Source organism: Dromiciops gliroides, chromosome 3 (assembly GCF_019393635.1).
Source record: "Dromiciops gliroides isolate mDroGli1 chromosome 3, mDroGli1.pri, whole genome shotgun sequence".
Taxonomy (NCBI): Eukaryota; Metazoa; Chordata; class Mammalia; order Microbiotheria; family Microbiotheriidae; genus Dromiciops; species Dromiciops gliroides.
The window spans coordinates 578,331,966-578,348,168 of NC_057863.1; the positions used below are offsets into that span (position 1 = coordinate 578,331,966).

Below are 16,203 nucleotides of genomic sequence, written 5' to 3' on the forward strand. Positions count from 1 at the left end.
AAACCTTTTTGACTGGCCTGCTTTCCCCTTCTCCTTTCTGTAGTGTTGTCTCAGCTTGGCTCTGCCGAGAACAGACCTGAGCAAAGCCTTCCTCAGCAGAGATTCCAGCTCTCCTCTGCCTTTCAACAGCAGCAGCAACAGATACAAGTAATCCAGCAACTTCACTCTGATTACATTTTTTAAAAAAATACAATTCTAAGCTCCCAAAGTACCCCTAATACTTTGGTTTAGTTCTCTCTTAATTCTTTTATGCACTATAATATTCAGTAAATAAAGCTAATTAGTAAATTTAGCATCCAGCGTTTCCAACATACTAGTCATCCAGCTTGAAACACAGCATTTGATACATTTAAGTCACCTTTTCCTAATTCAACATTCAAGGAGTCCTGGCGGCACATTAACCAGTTCTTCCCAGTTGCCATTATGATTTTTAAAAATCAGACGATGTTTAATTGCCCAAACTATTTTTGACATTTATAGTGCAGAAAATATAACAGTGTTCATACTACTAAATGTCATCAACTTCTGTTGTTTTTCATTATTTTAGTATAAATAACCAATATAGCAAGGAAAAAGAACTTGAAACTTGAGATGTATAATATTTATATTGTTACAGACTCTCACTATGAACCATGTGGTAAACTGAAGTTGCTGAGTTACTACAGTAAGACTGACAGGGGCAAAATAACAAAACATTAAAGGTTGATCCATGATATTTAAAGGCCCTCAGCAGGCTTCCGTGGCCACTGGTGCTGCTTGACTGTGCATTGTCTCAATGTGGTACAGTCCCTTTTTGTTATTATGGTGCTTTCTCACTTTCAAGTTTTGTTGTTTTCCATCATTCTCTCTCAAAGAAAAGCACCTGTCCCAACCTACCTAAATTTAACATAACTTGAATTTTTTTCCTTCCCCCTCTGGCAGCAGTTGCGATTCTTACAGCATCAAATGGCTATGGCAGCAGCAGCAGCAGCACAAACAGCTCAGCTCCATCGGCATCAACATACAGGCAGCCAGTCAAAAAGTAAAATGAAGAGAGGCACGCCAACCACTCCAAAATTCTGAGTCACGAATTATTTAGGTTTTTTTTTTCCTCTTTAAAAAAAGAACATTGAATCAAAGGGTTCTTCTGGGTTTTTATTTCACTTTTGTTTTGTTGGTTTTTTTAAGTGTCAGTATTTTACATGGCTAGCGTGGGGGCAGAAGTACCAAGTTAATATGGGAACTGAACCCAACCCTGAAATTTTAAAAATTAGGGAGTTCATCTAATAAATTAGGGTTGGTTTTCTTAAGTCACAGCCTTTTAAACAGTTGCTTTACTGTTCATTTTTTTTCCATTAAGGAATACTGTATATAGTATAAGGAGGTGGCCTAAGAAATTCTAGGGGAAAAAAGGATTTTGTAAATGTAGTATTGATATTTGTTTATTTAGTATAAAAGATTTGTGAGCACTGTAACAAATACAATTTTTACAAATCCATTTTGAAAAATATGTGCTGGCTGTTTATTTTGGTTTCATACTGTTAATTACTTCATCCATCAGTTTCTTTACTTCTTTGTGTCTTGTAACTGCCCGACTCATACAATCCTGAAGTTTAGCTCCTGTTAGCCCACTTCCACCTGAAAAAAATTTTATATACTACACTGGTTATTTTACTTTTTCCTATTGATGCGGATTTAAAACAAAGTACAACCACCCAGAAAACATAACATGGGAAAGGAAGAATATTTTATTGTCTTGACTAGGATACTGACTAGGATACTGTCTCCAAAAAAATTACACACGATAATGCTAAAAGTAGTCTTGTTCTGGAAAGAATCTGAAGTAGGAAAGAAAGAGTGAGTCACTAAATCCTGATGAACAAAACTCCACTTTTCTTAAAAATAATAGTGTTATACATGAGTAAGCTATAGCTAGAACTATTTGAAAAGTTGATGTAAAATAACATGCCTGGTTTGTGTAGACAACACAGCTTGCCTTCATCATCCATTACCACTGTTAAGGTTCCAGTTGCCAGATGTTCCTCTTCTCCAGTAGGGTCAACTATGAGTAAAGTGCTATAGAATACAAGACATATTAATTCTTACAACTCACTTTAACACAAAAAATTAACATGTTCAGAAGGGAACAGGTTCAGCTACTTGTAACTTTTTAAAATTCCAGAACTACAAAGCACAGAAGAGGACAGAAATTCCAAACATCTTCATGGAAATTACGTAGTAGAATCAGAATTGGGTTAAGTCCCAGTTCTGGAATGTTTTATTAGCTAAGTGACCTTGGGTGACACTTAAACTTTCTGAGCTTGTTGCTTCACCTGCAAAATGAGTATTATTCTTTACCACCTATTTGAAGATTGAAGACAGTGAAATACTATATATGATAGAAGTGGTGGCTACTATTAAGCCAGGAATAGTAACTTGGTAACCTTAATCTATATTTGCAAACAGTAAGAATAAGAAAATGACTGACAAATAATACGGAAGCAGTTTTTCCCAAAAGAAAATTCTCCACATAAACCAAGGAGGAGAAGGGGAGTAGTATAGTTTTAAAATTCTACCACCTTATTAACTTACTCATCAAATATAGCAAACGATGTGGCAATTGGATGTGTTCTAATATTCAAGTGACTTCTTTTTTTTACATTAACTTCAGCTAAGCCAGTTTCTTCATTTATAGTAACTGCTGGCAATTGAACTGCAAAAAGAAAAATGATTATCAGTTTCTAAAAGAGTTGTAGGGTACTCTCACTGGCTAACCCCAAGTGAATGTTTCTTTACTCCCATGTCAAGTTTTGCCAAAAACAGTCCTAACATCTAAAATATACCTGAATTTCTCTTAAAATTAAGTGAATTATGGTAGCAAGTCTTTCCCTCTTTATTGCTGTCATATTAAACAAGATGAAAGCAGAGGTTTAAGTATTAATGTGAATACTACAAATGTTATGCCAAATTAAGCATAATTCATACCCACAGAACTTTTTTCACAAAATCTAAACACATTAAAGCCATTACTAATAGTTATAATAGACTGCTGTCTATCTATTCCATTTAGCTTACTGTACTAGTAGTACTACTGTACTAGTAGGAAGGGCCAGCTATGAAAAGTGTTACCAGTCCACCCCAGTGAACCAAAGTTCACAGCAACAGAGCAGCCAATATTTCCATAGGAGGGCACTTGGATAGAAAAGCAAGGTAGGTAGAAAAGAAAGAATACCAAGCTGCTCTAAACAAGATTCTCCAAGCTACCAATCTTTTTCCCCTGCCTAAGTTAAGACAAATTTCTTCAAAGGAAATTGTTTTGACAGGGGAGACTGTGTCCCTGATCTAGGTGGATGGATTCAGGAGTTAGTAGACTTGGGTTTACATCCCAGCTCAGATAATTTGCAGCTGTGTTCCTGAGGAAGTCACATTAAAACACCCGTTTTCCTTGTATGCAAAATGGGAATAACCACCTACTCTTCAAAGGGTTTTAAGATGTTTTGTACATCTTAAAATGTTATAGAATTGTGAGATGTACAAAACTGGGTAATGCCTTTCCTTAAAGATTTACAATTTTAATTTCACTGATTTTTTTTTCTAACAGGCAAACACAAAGACAAGCAAAACCAAAACACAGTTTAAGTAAAACTAATAGTCTTTGTAGTGAAATTTCTATTAGTCACAAAACTCAAGTTCAGTTACAAAAATCCAAATAAATATAAGAAGATGTAAGTTTCTGTTAATATCATTGCTAAATGTGACTTCAAATTATACTATTTATTTGCAGTAGCTGAAGATGTCTTATCAGCAACACATGCTTGATTATTCAATTACCAGTCAGTTTACTTACCAGTTGGAATCCTATTTCTGAGGTAAGTCTAAACTTTGTTACTAAACTCACTTACCATTTTTTAAAGCTGCTAACAAAGCAAATGTGCAGGCATCCAAGATGTTCCCATCATAGTCAAGGCAAATGAGATCACAATATAGAACCCATGCAAGCTTTAAAAAAGAAAAAAAAGAGTTTCCACACAAGGAGCCTTTTACTGGATGTAGCTATAGTAAAGTTAATTTATCTTAGCAGGAATCTCAAATCCACTCTATCAGCTGCTAACCATCCAAGTCAAACCACATAGTCCTTTGTCCCTCTGTTCAGAGGAATATGTAGAGTAGTAGAGCAAGTTATATAAGTCTAAGAGACCCATAGATTTGAATTTGAGATGAAAATTAAATGAATTTATCACCAATGCTTGACTTACCTTAAGAAATTCTCTCGCAAGGTATTTTATATCTTCAATAAAACGAACCCACTTTTAGAATCTTAAGCATTTTCCCACAGAAATCTTATTTTAGGTATTAATTAAGTAGTTAGGTTCTTTTAAACTACTACTACTCATCTTCATCAATGAGTTACATAGTACTTCATAGGTTAAATAGATTTTTGAAGACTAACCTGGGAACTTAACTACCATATAGTAGTAATGTTCCTATGAGAAAATGCAATTGAAACAACTGACTTGAAAACTTTAGAACGCTTCAGAGACATCCTTTAACTCTCCTATCCCTCAACACCACCCCTGCCCTCAATCCAATCAGTTGCCAAGTTAACCTCCACATCTCTTGGCCTCCCAACCCCTTTTCCCACTCATGGCCAAAACCTGGTTTAGTTCCTCATCACCTCTTACACAAACTTGAATAACAGGCTCTTAATTAATCTCCCTTCTTCTAGGCTCTCTATTCTTTAATCTACTCTCCACAACACTTTATGAATAAAGTTAAAAGCCTAAGTCTGACCATATCACTTTCCTAATTCAAGAAGCTTTGGTGGCTTCCTACAGCCTCTAGAATAAAAGAGAGTCTTCAGCTTTTCATCTGAAGCCCTTCACACAAGCTTTCTGGCTTGTGAAACTGACTTTATGAAAGTAACACCAAAATTCCTAACATCGGAGAACAGCTAAATGCTGGTGTCACTGACAGAAACAGGAAGGAAGAACAAGTGCAATGGAGAAGAACATGCTTTGTGTTGAACACAGACTTACAGGTACTGACAGGACATGTCAGGGGAGATGTCTTGTAAAGGGTTGGAGGTGGGATATAGGGATGCAAATTTGGGGATCATATGCATAAGTGGTACGTTATTGAAATCTAAGGAATTAATTTGAGATTTCTAAAGGAGATTCTGAGTGTAAAGAGCAAGGGATAGAACATTTCAGTAGGCACACACTTTTTAAGATGTCGGGAAAAGGACAAAGTGGAAAAAGGAGCAGTAAAAGACAGAGATAGATAGATCCTGTCGAGTGTGCTGTCTCTGAAGCCAAAGAAGGAAAAAGCATCCAGTAGTAAACTGGTCAATATCAATAACAAGCTACAAACATAAACAATTTGGGGTTATGAATTCGAGGTTGAAGTGGTTCTATTTTTTGTAGTAAAAGAATTTGGAATAACTTTCCATGATGACTTCAAAATGTTACAGGAATTCAAAACTTAATTCAGTACAGAATCATATTTTCGTACTTCAGTAAGTACAATTTAGTACTTCACTCCATTGTTTCAATGGTGTAGGTACACCCTCCACTGTCCCTCTATGCCTAAGATTTCGGTTAGCCCTTCCATATCATGACTTTCCTCATTGTGATTTTGATCTATCTTGGGTCAGCATAAGAAATGAAATTGGAATTGGGGGGGTGGGGTCATGAAAGCCACAAAACACATAAAGGCCAGGAGATGACACAAAGCCCTATGACCAAATAACCTAAATTTTACAATAATGTACTATAAACACCCCATTAAAAAAATTTTTTACACGAATTTTTCAGATCGAAGGGGCACCATGCCCCTAAGTCCCTTGATGTGGAAGGTATAACTATTATGTAGTGAATTTCTGTGACCAAAAAGCTATTACATCACTGCCTGGTGGCCAGGTGTTTGTTCTAATACAGCTTCTAAGAATTCAGGGTTATCTCCCTGCCACAAAAAAGCAAAGAAGGAGGTCTGTGTTAGAAGAGAGGAGTTAATGATTCCCAAGTTTTACACATTAGTACCTATAGCAATTTAAAAACAAGTAGTATGCTTCTAAGGTTTTCAATGGTGTTTATTTTCTAAGATTGATATCTTTATTGTATTCCACCCAAAACATGCTAGAAGGATGAGGCAGGTTATGGTAGCTTTACACTTCATATTCACTCCACCTCAAACAAAATAAAAACAAAAATCTACAGTATTTAATATGAAATCACTCACTATGTAGCTTTACTTTTTTTTCTTACCTTTGCATAAGAAATACACAAATCTTCCTTCTGTATTATCTGTGAACTTGATCAAAGAGAGAAGGTAGAGTAAATTACAAGTGAAAATTAACTTTAAAGTCATTGATGCTCAAATTATTGGAATGTCTTACTTTTCAATCACATCTGCAATGAACTGACTAGCCACTTGGGCCTCTTCCCCAGGAGGTCCAGAACGAAATCTTGATGAACACAGAGGTGGTAGATCCACATTTGGAACTGTTTAAAAAAAGGGGGAGTGGGGAACCACTCTACAACTATGAACTCAAGAAAAATCACACCAAAACTCAATAAATTCTGCTTTCAGTACATTTTCAAAATGGCACAGTCTATTTTCAACATTTTAAAAATAGAAAGTCATCAGTCATTTGTAAAAACAACAGTGAGTTAGGGACCTTTGGACCACGATATTCCTGTTCAGATATGGGTTCAACTAGATAACCTCTGAGATTTCTTCCAACTCTGAGTCTTAAGAGTCTGTCTTTGATAGAATGGCTTGGGAATAGCAAGCAATTTGAAAAAGTGCAAGGGGCAGGGGGATGAATGAATGCATTCTCTTTGTAACAATCAACTTCATCCATGGAAGTTTTTAGTTAAAAGTTAAAAAGCCATACTGAGGGAAGAGAAGAGGTTAGTCCTTATCACATCAGCTCCATAGTAACCATGGGAAGACGGATCTAAATTTCAGAACTCTTTATTTCAAACGATATTCCCTATTAGTCTACATAAAGGGGCTTTCTCTAACATTTAAAGTACTCTTCCACAATACTTTTATTCTACTTCAAGGGCATTAATTTGAATCCCTCCCCAAAGTGCCCCAGGTTCTTTTGGCTTCTCTAAAGCAAGCATCTCCAGCACAAGGATTTCCTTCAACTTGACAATTCACAACTGGCTCTTTTTAAACCTATTTTGCATGTGTTATTTTTTAACATGAAAGAGCAGGGAAGTCAGAATTTTAAGAAAGCATATTAGCATAAGTATGTTTTGGGGAACAGAAAAACCAAATCACAGCTCATATAACTAGAAAAATATCTGCCAGTTTCACTATTAACTCATTTCATAGCCATGATTTCATTTAATCTCGCTGCCTCAATTCTGCTTTTAAAAAGGGTAACAAAAAGTCCCATCTATCATACATGTTTTTTAGGATATAAAAGAAAAAAGATTTGTTAACACTCTGAAATAGGCGAAGATGGTATAAATAGCATAGTGGAAAGAGCACTGGACATGGAATCAGAAGACAAACAAGATAAACTCCAGCCTCTAACACTGCTAGCTATGTGACCATGGGCATGTCACTAACCTTCGAGGCAAAATAGGTATGATAAAAGTACCTACCTTATAATATTGTTGTGAGGATCAAATGAAGTAAATGTGAAGTGCTTTGTGTAACAATATAGGGTTTTAAACAATTTATTAAATGCAAGGCATTGTGATAGAATTATGTAACATAATATAAACATTTCACTGTCAACCATTACAAAAGATATATAACAACTAGTTAGACAGCTGAACAGAGATAAACTACTTTAGCTCGGAACTCTACCAGGAGGCATAATATTGCTAAGACATTACATTTAAAATGCAGCTTGACAAATTAGCAAACTCTTTTAAGTCAGAACCTCAGGAAACTTCAGAAAGTGCTACAAAATTTGGACAAGATGATAGTACACGACACATAGAACTGAATGAATGAACTCAAGAGTAGAGAGTAACGGATCAATGCAATGGGAACTTGGAGAGCTCTCTTAACAAAATGCAACAAAATTGTGTCCTTAGTCTTATGCCAGTCAACATTCATACCTATGACTCAAAGGTATAGTTGGCATGTTTATCAGATTTTCACATGACACAAATGCTGGGATAGCTAACATGAAGGACAGTATACAAAATCGGGAAAAAAAAGACCTTAACAGGCCAAAATTATGGACTGGCTACATTCATTAAGACAAAATCTAATAGTAAAAAGAAAAAATGTAAAGCCTTATATGAGTCTAAAAAATAAACTTCATATGTATAATATGATAAAAGTGCTCATAGAAGTTTACTACATTCAATAGACCCTGGGGCTTTAGTGGTCCACAAGCTCTGTATAAATCACCAGTGAGATAGGACATCCAATTCAATCTAATAAGCATAAGAAAGGCATAGTTAGATACTGGAGAGTAAAGACAAAAGGAAGAAAAGACCAATCCCTGCCCTTAAAGACCTTACCACTTGTTGGGGATGTTGTAGAAGGGATTCTTGGTCAGTAAAGGGCTCAATCACAAAGATGACCTTTGTGATCCTTTCCAACTCAGTGATTCTGAACAGGGCTATAATAAATCAATAAGCCCCTGTTAAAGAGGCTACTTAACATATTTGCATGTTAGCTTCTTTATCATTTCTACTTTTGTCCATTCCATTGTCCTGCCTTATAATATGTTTGTGATCATTCAGGAAATAAAGGCTTTGCATGGGGTTGAAAACTGCCTCTATTATATATTAAATTCAGTTCTACATATAATACTCCAATTGCAAAACATATGCTATAGTGTATGAAATGTAATCACATACCCAACTAGAATAAGATAAAAGAGAATGGATGTAAAAGCATTTGGTAAACAAATATAAGACATTGCTGCCTGAGGAGCTAAAACAAGTTTGAAAAATAGAGAATTGCAAAGTAATCATAGTTGCCAAGACTGTTCAAATACCAAAGTGAAACTTTTATAAAAAGTGGAGCTTTGCCACAGTTTAATAAAGATTTCTAGACACTTGCCATTATAGAGCAGCTAGGTGGCGCAGCGGATAAAATGCTGGGCCTGAAGTCAGGAAGACAAGAGTTCAAATTCGGCCTCAGACAAGCACTAGCTGTGTGACCCTGGGCAAGTCTCTTAACCCTGTCTGCCTCAGTTCCTCATCTGTAAAATGAGATGGAGAAGGGAATGGCAAACCACTCTATTATCTTTGCCAAGAAAACCCCAAATGGGGTCACATAGTAAGACATGAATGGAAACAACAACAAAAAGGCATTTGTTATATATCTTCAGCATATCTCAATAACTGTAACTTGTCCAAGTCTTGTTAGAAACAATCTTCACAATAATCTCTTGATGATGCAGCTAGAGATATGCAATATTATGCCTACCTTCTCTATACATACACATGCAATAAGAATCAATGATTAACAAAAGGTCCATTGCTGAAGTTAAGTGGAGAAGTCAACTTTTTAAACCTAGATGTGATAATTACTATGCTAGATCAATAGTTCTCAAAAGATATGTGGTCTGGGGAACCCCCCCCCCCACTTTCAGTGAGTCCATAAGGTCAAAACTATTTTCATAATAATACATTTTCATTTCTAATATGATAAATATCAACAGACATAACCCACAAAGTTCTTGGGGGGGGGGAAGCCTCACTTTTTAAGAACATAAAGGGGTCCTGAGACCAAACAGTTTGAGAACTACTGTGCTAGTTTGAAGCTGTGCTTCAAAACATGAAAGCTAAGCAAACTCTTGATCAATGACTGAAAATGGGAAATCCTCTACTCCATAAAAGATAATTTACAAATGCGATATAATGGTAATAGTGTTCTTAAAACACAAGTATCCCTTGTTATATATCTGCATTCTAAATGGAATTTAATCTTCATGTAATGTATTTGAATGGACCTGGTATGATTACTAATATAAAGCATAACCCTTCTAATTCTTACTAGATTGTCTTAATGAGTCCTGGCCAAAAAACATCTATCATCTTGTGGCCAACCTAATGATAAGACTGTAAACTTAGCTAGTCTAGTCACTGAAAATTAAACATACTCTCTCTCTTTCTCTCTCTCACCCTACCTGATGCATTCTTCACCTTGATAGGGCCTGCCCAGAGCTTGCTTATACTCTGCTAGCATAGCCTTCAAGAACCCATGGTTTACCCCCTTGCTAAAATGACACACCAGAGGACTCTAGGGTGTGACAGAAGTTATATATCAAATCTGTTATGTTGTGTTTCACCCCACTATCTTTATTTCATTATAGACAGAAGTTTACATTCAATAGACCCTGGGGCTTTAGTGGTCCACAGGCTCCATATAAATTGCTAGTGAGATAAGGGCATCCACTTCAATCTAATTAGCTAATTGGATAACAGTGTCATCAGAACACTTTTTGGGAAATATTCTTGTTTTATACATGAAAGGATATCTGTATAGTTTTTAAATTTACAAAAAACATTTTCTTTACTCCAATATGTATTTGGCTTAGCCTACATATACTCCAAAACAAAGGGATATACCTAATTAGTATTTTTAAAAATACATTTTAACTTACCAACATAACCTTTATTGAGTGAATCTAGTGGGGGTGCTGCAAACTCCTAAAAACAAAACAAAAAGGTTTCCCTCATTTTACTAAAGGAAATTATTTTTAAAAACTTATATTGCAGTTATATAAACACACTACCACATAAACTATTTTCTTTTGAACAGCTTAGGTTTTCCATTATGTTCCATACAAAGTAAAAGCCTGAAAACAAAATAATTTTTACTATTTCACGTTACCAACAGTCATACCATAGGAATCTTAATTTCTCAAATAATTTTTAAAGTCTGAAAAGTTAAAAATGAATTCTGATGCACCCAAAGAATAGTCATGTCATAATTAATGTGTTATTACTGAACTTTGTTTCTCTGGTCTTGGTTACAATCAAATCTATTATTAATCCTTAAATTGCTCTTTCGAAATAAAAACAAGAGCTTTATAAAATGCTACTGGATTTTCCAATCAACTACAGTGTTACAGACATGCACTACCATCTAATAAGAAAAATGAGAAGCATCCCTGGCAAAAGGATAGTGAGCTTCCCTGGTAATATGGAAAACCTGGGTTTAAATCCAGCATCTGACACATCCTGGCTATGTCATCCTGGCCAAATTACTTAACCTCTCAGTGTCCCAGGTAAGTCTCCAAGACTCCATCTGTACTAGTAGAGTTTCCTCACCAGGAGCTCCCTACACTGATGAAATCAAAGGTCTGGTAAAGGAAAAAAAAAAGACCAATGAAACTAATTTAGAAACTCTTTTAGATGATTAAATGAAAAAGAGACCTACCGCTTTAACTCCACAAATTACTGTTGTATTTCCCAACTTCACTAAAGCAGAACCATCTGCAGTAGTAATTGAACCTGATATTTAACAGATTAAAAAACTTATTAGAAAAAAAATTCAAGTCATCTTACCAGTAATTATTACCAGGTTTAACATTTTTGTCCACTTGCTAAAAACCCATCATGGCTTCACGTGTATTTGGAGGTTCTGGTTAAGTCACTGAAATGTTGCTTCTAGCTTGCCTCCCTACTCAGTGGACAGAAAATAGCCTGATATTGTCTAAAGTCAATTTCAATTCAACAAACATTTATACTGTGCCAGGTGCTGGAATATAAAGACAAAACCCAAACAATTCCTGCCCTTGAGGAACCTATACTCTTTGAAGGGGATAAGCTAGTATACTGAAAAGTACAATAGGAAGCATTTTCAAGTAGAAGTAGAAATATCAGAAAGGATGGCATAGAAGGTAGCATCTGAGAAGATCTAAGATAAGGAGGAAATGCATTCCAAGCATGAGAATCAATGTGTTTAAAATAGCACAGAGGTGGAATGCAGAGATTAAGACAGCTAATAGGCCAGTTTGGCCGGAATATGAAGTTGTATAAAAGTAAATAATATGAAATAAGACTGGGATGGTAAATAGGAGCCAGACTGTGAAGGGCTTTAAGTGCCAGGTTGAAGAGGCAACCAGAGGCAACAGGGAGCCACCAAAGGTTTTTGAACAAAGAAGTGCCAAGCTTATTGCAGATAAGAGACATTTAAACCGGTTACTTTAACTCACAATCAAATGATTCTCATGAAGTTAATTTCATTACAAAATATTTTGAATCCTTTACTTTATTGGATTTGGTTGCTGCATATTGTTGGAAACAAACTGGGGCTTAGTAATATTCCAAACAGAACTTTTTATTATAGCTACATTTGTTAACATAAGATTTGTTTATTATTCATAAGATAACTATGTTTCCAATACCACTTCTTACTCCAGCTAGCCTTTCACAAATAACTCATATACTTAGCCTTAGCAAACAACTTATGATGGGCAAATAGGAAAAAAATGTTTTCTAAAAAAATTTTTTTAAAAAAGCATTTCCAAAAAACCCAAGAATTTATCACCAGTATCCAACAAGCACTATATATAAAGTCAGTTTTGTATTACAGCATTTACTTTCTTTTGGGGGACATAGAGTACTCTTACCTATATTGATAGTAGTGGTTCTGAATTCCCCAAGTTCCCTTCCATCTGGACGGCAGTTCTCTTTCTAAATAAACAAAACATGATTCACATACATTTACCTTCATAGTCCTACAGATAGAGCTACCATTCATTTATACTTCTCTACATCATGGTGAGTGAACTGTACTAAGGCTTGGCTGAAACCTAATTTGAACTAAACAATGACATAAATCCATATAACAAGAGGCTGGGTTTAATTCCTGGCTCTACCACTAACCCTGTATGACCATGACAAGTCACTTAACTTCCTTAGGCCTCAGTTTCATCATCTGAAAAATGAGGGGACTGAACTAGATGACAGATCTCTTCCAATCCTAGATTTAAATTGTAAATGTTAGGCAGTTCCCTTTACTTACCAAAAATCTCCTATAATACTCCAGTGGTTCCACTGTTCTGAAATAAATGATTAAAAATAAAATTTATCTTGAAAGATTCACAAAAATACTAGAACAAACAAGTTATCTAGTCCAACTCACTCATTCTGAAGTTACAAGAGGTAAATATGGACATCGTTAAACAATCGATTTATCACACCACCTTAACAATTACAAAATACTGCTTGCTTTTAAAGGGCCCCCGTGCAGTTTCAGCTCCACCGCAACTCTTCTCCGGAGCCCCAGCTCTGTTTCTTTAAACATTTCCGGATTTGGCCAACAGCTATAGTTAGGGCTGGACTTTTTAACTGTAGTGAAAGACGCAAAACCCGTCACGTCTTTGTTTATACCACATGCCCAGCTCATCCTGGATCAGATGCACGCTACTTTACGGGCAGCTGCAGCAACATGTGCGGAGGCTCCCGGGAAGGAAGCTCGGTAAAGCCCGGGCAGGCAAGGAGGGTCAGGAGCTCCCCTGCCCCCGAGCTAACCGCCCCGGCCCAGAGTACTTCGGGGGGTCTCGCTCGACTCTTCTCAGGCCGTAGGCACAGAGGGCCACGTTAACCCGCACAGCTGAAGCCTGATCCCCTCCCCTAGAACCCTCTCCGGGCATAGGAAGCGGGGCACACGGGGTGGAGATAGGAGGGATCCCGGGGCACAGAAAGCCGAGAAGGAAGCACTAGGGCAAGCCGCGGGACTTGGCTCTCCCTCTGCAGCCGCCGCTGCCCCAGGAGCCCAGCTCCTGGCCTCTTCCCATAGCCCCTGCAGCCCTCCAAGCGGAGTACCCCCGGGAGACTCACTTGAATCCAGCCGCCATGTTCGACGTGTCCCACGTGCTTCGCGTAGTCCGCCGGCCGCGCTCCTCCTTCGGCGCCCGCTCCGCCTCCGCACTTTCGACACGGAGTCCGGCCGCCCGACCCGCCCTGGGACCGGGACTGCAGGGGAGGGCGACGAGGACGAGCGACTAATTCGGTGACCTGGCACTGAGCGAAGCGACGACATCTCTCTGGTTTTGTTTGGTTTTGAATTTTAGCGAATCTCCTTTTGGGGAAATGGAGAACACGGACTCGGGTAAAATCAAGCTAAGGAGACATCGGGGTTTGTGGGGAGCGCCCCAGGGCGTGGTTTGCCCTGACCTCCAGCGCGGGAGCTGGAGGCAACTTCTGAACACGTGTTTTCTGCAGAAAGTTTGCGGGCCAGAAATGAGGAAGGACTTGAGCACTTAGCGGGTCCTACTGCGGTCGTGCATATGGCCTTGTCATGGTGTGCGTCTGCCCCCCGCCTCCTTCCCTTTTGTTGGAGGAAGATGGGGAGGTTTTCTTCACCTAGACGTGTGTTGCGCGCGGGCCAGGAGAGGGTTGTTTGGTGTTTGCAACCCGACTGAGTGACTGGAAAACACTGGAATGTTTTTGGTTTGCTTGATTTTACAGGGAACCCATTATACACCGTATAAAAGTACCCCCTTAATTTATTTAACTTCTTCGGGTAATAGACCAAAATGACCCATCTCTCGGAGAGCTCGTTCCTAGGATTGAGACGGGGCACGACCAGGGACCAGGCATTGGGTCTTGGACACAGGTCTGATGGAAAAATAAGACTAACCCCATTCCCCAAGTAATTCAGTATGTTAAAAAGAGCTGACAGATCAAACCACTGAAGAACACCGAGCGAAGATTACAAAGAATACGCCTAACCCAGGAGACCGCCTTACGAGGGCGGGGCAAGAAGCTCAGATTGCACATGCGCGTTGGGAGCTAGCCTGTCAAAGCGAGGCTCGCAGGAGCTGTTGCCGGCAGGTGGCGCTGGGGTGGAGCGGCCCGGGACCCCAGGCCCAGGCGAGCGTCTCCCGACGCGGGAGGCGGGGCGCGGCCTCTGCAGCCGTAGGTGACCCAGCAGGTCGGCGCTTCCGCATAGGTGTAGGTACGGGAAACGGGCCAGATGAGCAGAAGACTTCGGCCTTGGGGATGGGGGATGGGGCCCTTCCTGAGAGCAGCTGGCGGTGCTCGTCGTGGCGTTGGTGGCTGCGGCGCTGATCCTGGTGAGGAGGGGGAGGGATTCGGGACCCCTGGCCTGGCGGGCCTGCCTTCCTCAGGACAATTCCCCGCCCGGGCTCCAGGCCCCTGGCTGACTTGCCTAGGGTCTCCGACCAGGCCCTTGTCATCCAGCACTCTCAGCCAGCGCGAGCATCCCCGTCCTCTAATCCTAGGCCGTAGACAGAGCTGCTAGGGACCCTAAGGTCATCGAGCCAACCCCCGCATTTTTTCAGATGGAAAAACAGGCTTAGAGAGGTAGTCACTTAAGACTCAAAGTCTCGTTGATTTTTCAGGATTCAAGATTTTGAATCCAGCTTTTTTACCCTTCAGTCGGTGTTCATTTCACCCCATCATACTACCTCACTTTTGGGGGACCTGACTGCCCCACTACACACCTCAGTCCCACAGACTCAGGAGTCTTTCACCTACAATTGTACCTTCCTTCCCCCTCTGCCGCTGTCCAGTCTTCCTACCTTTCCCTCTGGTCGGTCTTATCACACCCGCTATTCTGGTATGCTGGGACCCTGAGATATTCCTCCTCCCTTTCTTGGGCCACGTGCTCCTGACTTTTCTCCACCCTACCCAAGGAGAGAGAAAGTGGTGACAGAAGTAGTGCCAGAAGTAACTCTTAGCAATAACTTGAGAAGAATAAATGGATTAATGGGGCGTACAAAAAGGTTCTCATATGCTAGGTAATGTGCTAAGAAGAAATGAATGAATGAAAGGAAGGAAGCAAGGAAATTCCCAAATGGAAGCAAGAAAAGGTAGGGGCACACTTAGGACTATCCTATATGTTTGGAATTATGATGCCTCCTTATAGAGACCTCTGATCTTGTTACAAATTGTTATGAAAACTTTAATCTTGTTCTCTCTACTCTGGTAGAATAGACACTGCTAATAAATTAGGAAGAATTTTAAAAGGAACTTCTGCTACTGCTTGTGCAATAGGTGACACAGAAACTGAATTCTCCTAGAGAATAATATTCTAAGCAGTGTATGTTTAGTAAGTGCTGACATTTAGTAAATGACTTCTAAGCTCTGTACTACCAGTGCAACCCTGAAAGATTTCCTCACTAGATGAAGCAATGCATGCATTCTTGTCTTAATATCTTGGGACTTAAATCTGTTGAGAGATGAATTCTAGTAGCTCATTTTGTCGAATTGGGCAGTTAATTTTTTTTTCCCAGATAGTTTAGCCATGTCTATTTTGGAG

General features: G+C 38.9%; 2 protein-coding genes across 3 annotated transcripts in view; one reads left to right on the plus strand and one right to left on the minus strand.

The window, feature by feature from the left end:
* Positions 1–1,440: 1,440 nt before the first annotated feature.
* On the minus strand, positions 1,441–14,040 carry EXOSC8 (exosome component 8). Of its 2 annotated transcripts, none has more exons than XM_043995811.1 (11): positions 13,758–14,035; positions 12,940–12,976; positions 12,545–12,608; positions 11,350–11,423; positions 10,571–10,616; positions 6,374–6,479; positions 6,243–6,288; positions 3,882–3,978; positions 2,572–2,692; positions 1,949–2,055; positions 1,441–1,617 (listed from the first exon to the last, which is right to left on the minus strand). In XM_043995811.1, the coding sequence occupies exons 1-11, from the start codon at positions 13,772–13,774 to the stop codon at positions 1,502–1,504; spliced, it is 831 nt and encodes a 276-aa protein (XP_043851746.1). In that variant the 5' UTR covers positions 13,775–14,035; the 3' UTR covers positions 1,441–1,501. The 2 variants fall into 2 exon arrangements, with proteins under 2 accessions (XP_043851746.1, XP_043851745.1); XM_043995810.1 differs by lacking the exon at positions 1,441–1,617 and adding an exon at positions 1,655–1,817 and having other exon boundaries at positions 13,758–14,040.
* ALG5 (ALG5 dolichyl-phosphate beta-glucosyltransferase) overlaps positions 14,010–16,203 on the plus strand; it is a 47,303-nt gene continuing 45,109 nt past the window's right edge. The window contains 4 exon segments of the mRNA XM_043993731.1: positions 14,010–14,144; positions 14,388–14,442; positions 14,593–14,877; positions 14,946–14,995. Coding sequence (XP_043849666.1) covers positions 14,010–14,144; positions 14,388–14,442; positions 14,593–14,877; positions 14,946–14,995 — 525 coding nt within the window.

What these genes read in the sequence shown, in the direction of transcription:
- EXOSC8 (XM_043995810.1), bottom strand. An exon ending in AACCACTACTATCAATATAG is followed by an intron (nt 11,424 to 12,544) that starts GTAAGAGTACTC and finishes GTTAAATATCAG; the next exon opens with GTTCAATTACTACTGCAGAT. An exon ending in ACTCAATAAAGGTTATGTTG is followed by an intron (nt 6,480 to 10,570) that starts GTAAGTTAAAAT and finishes TTTTTTAAACAG; the next exon opens with TTCCAAATGTGGATCTACCA.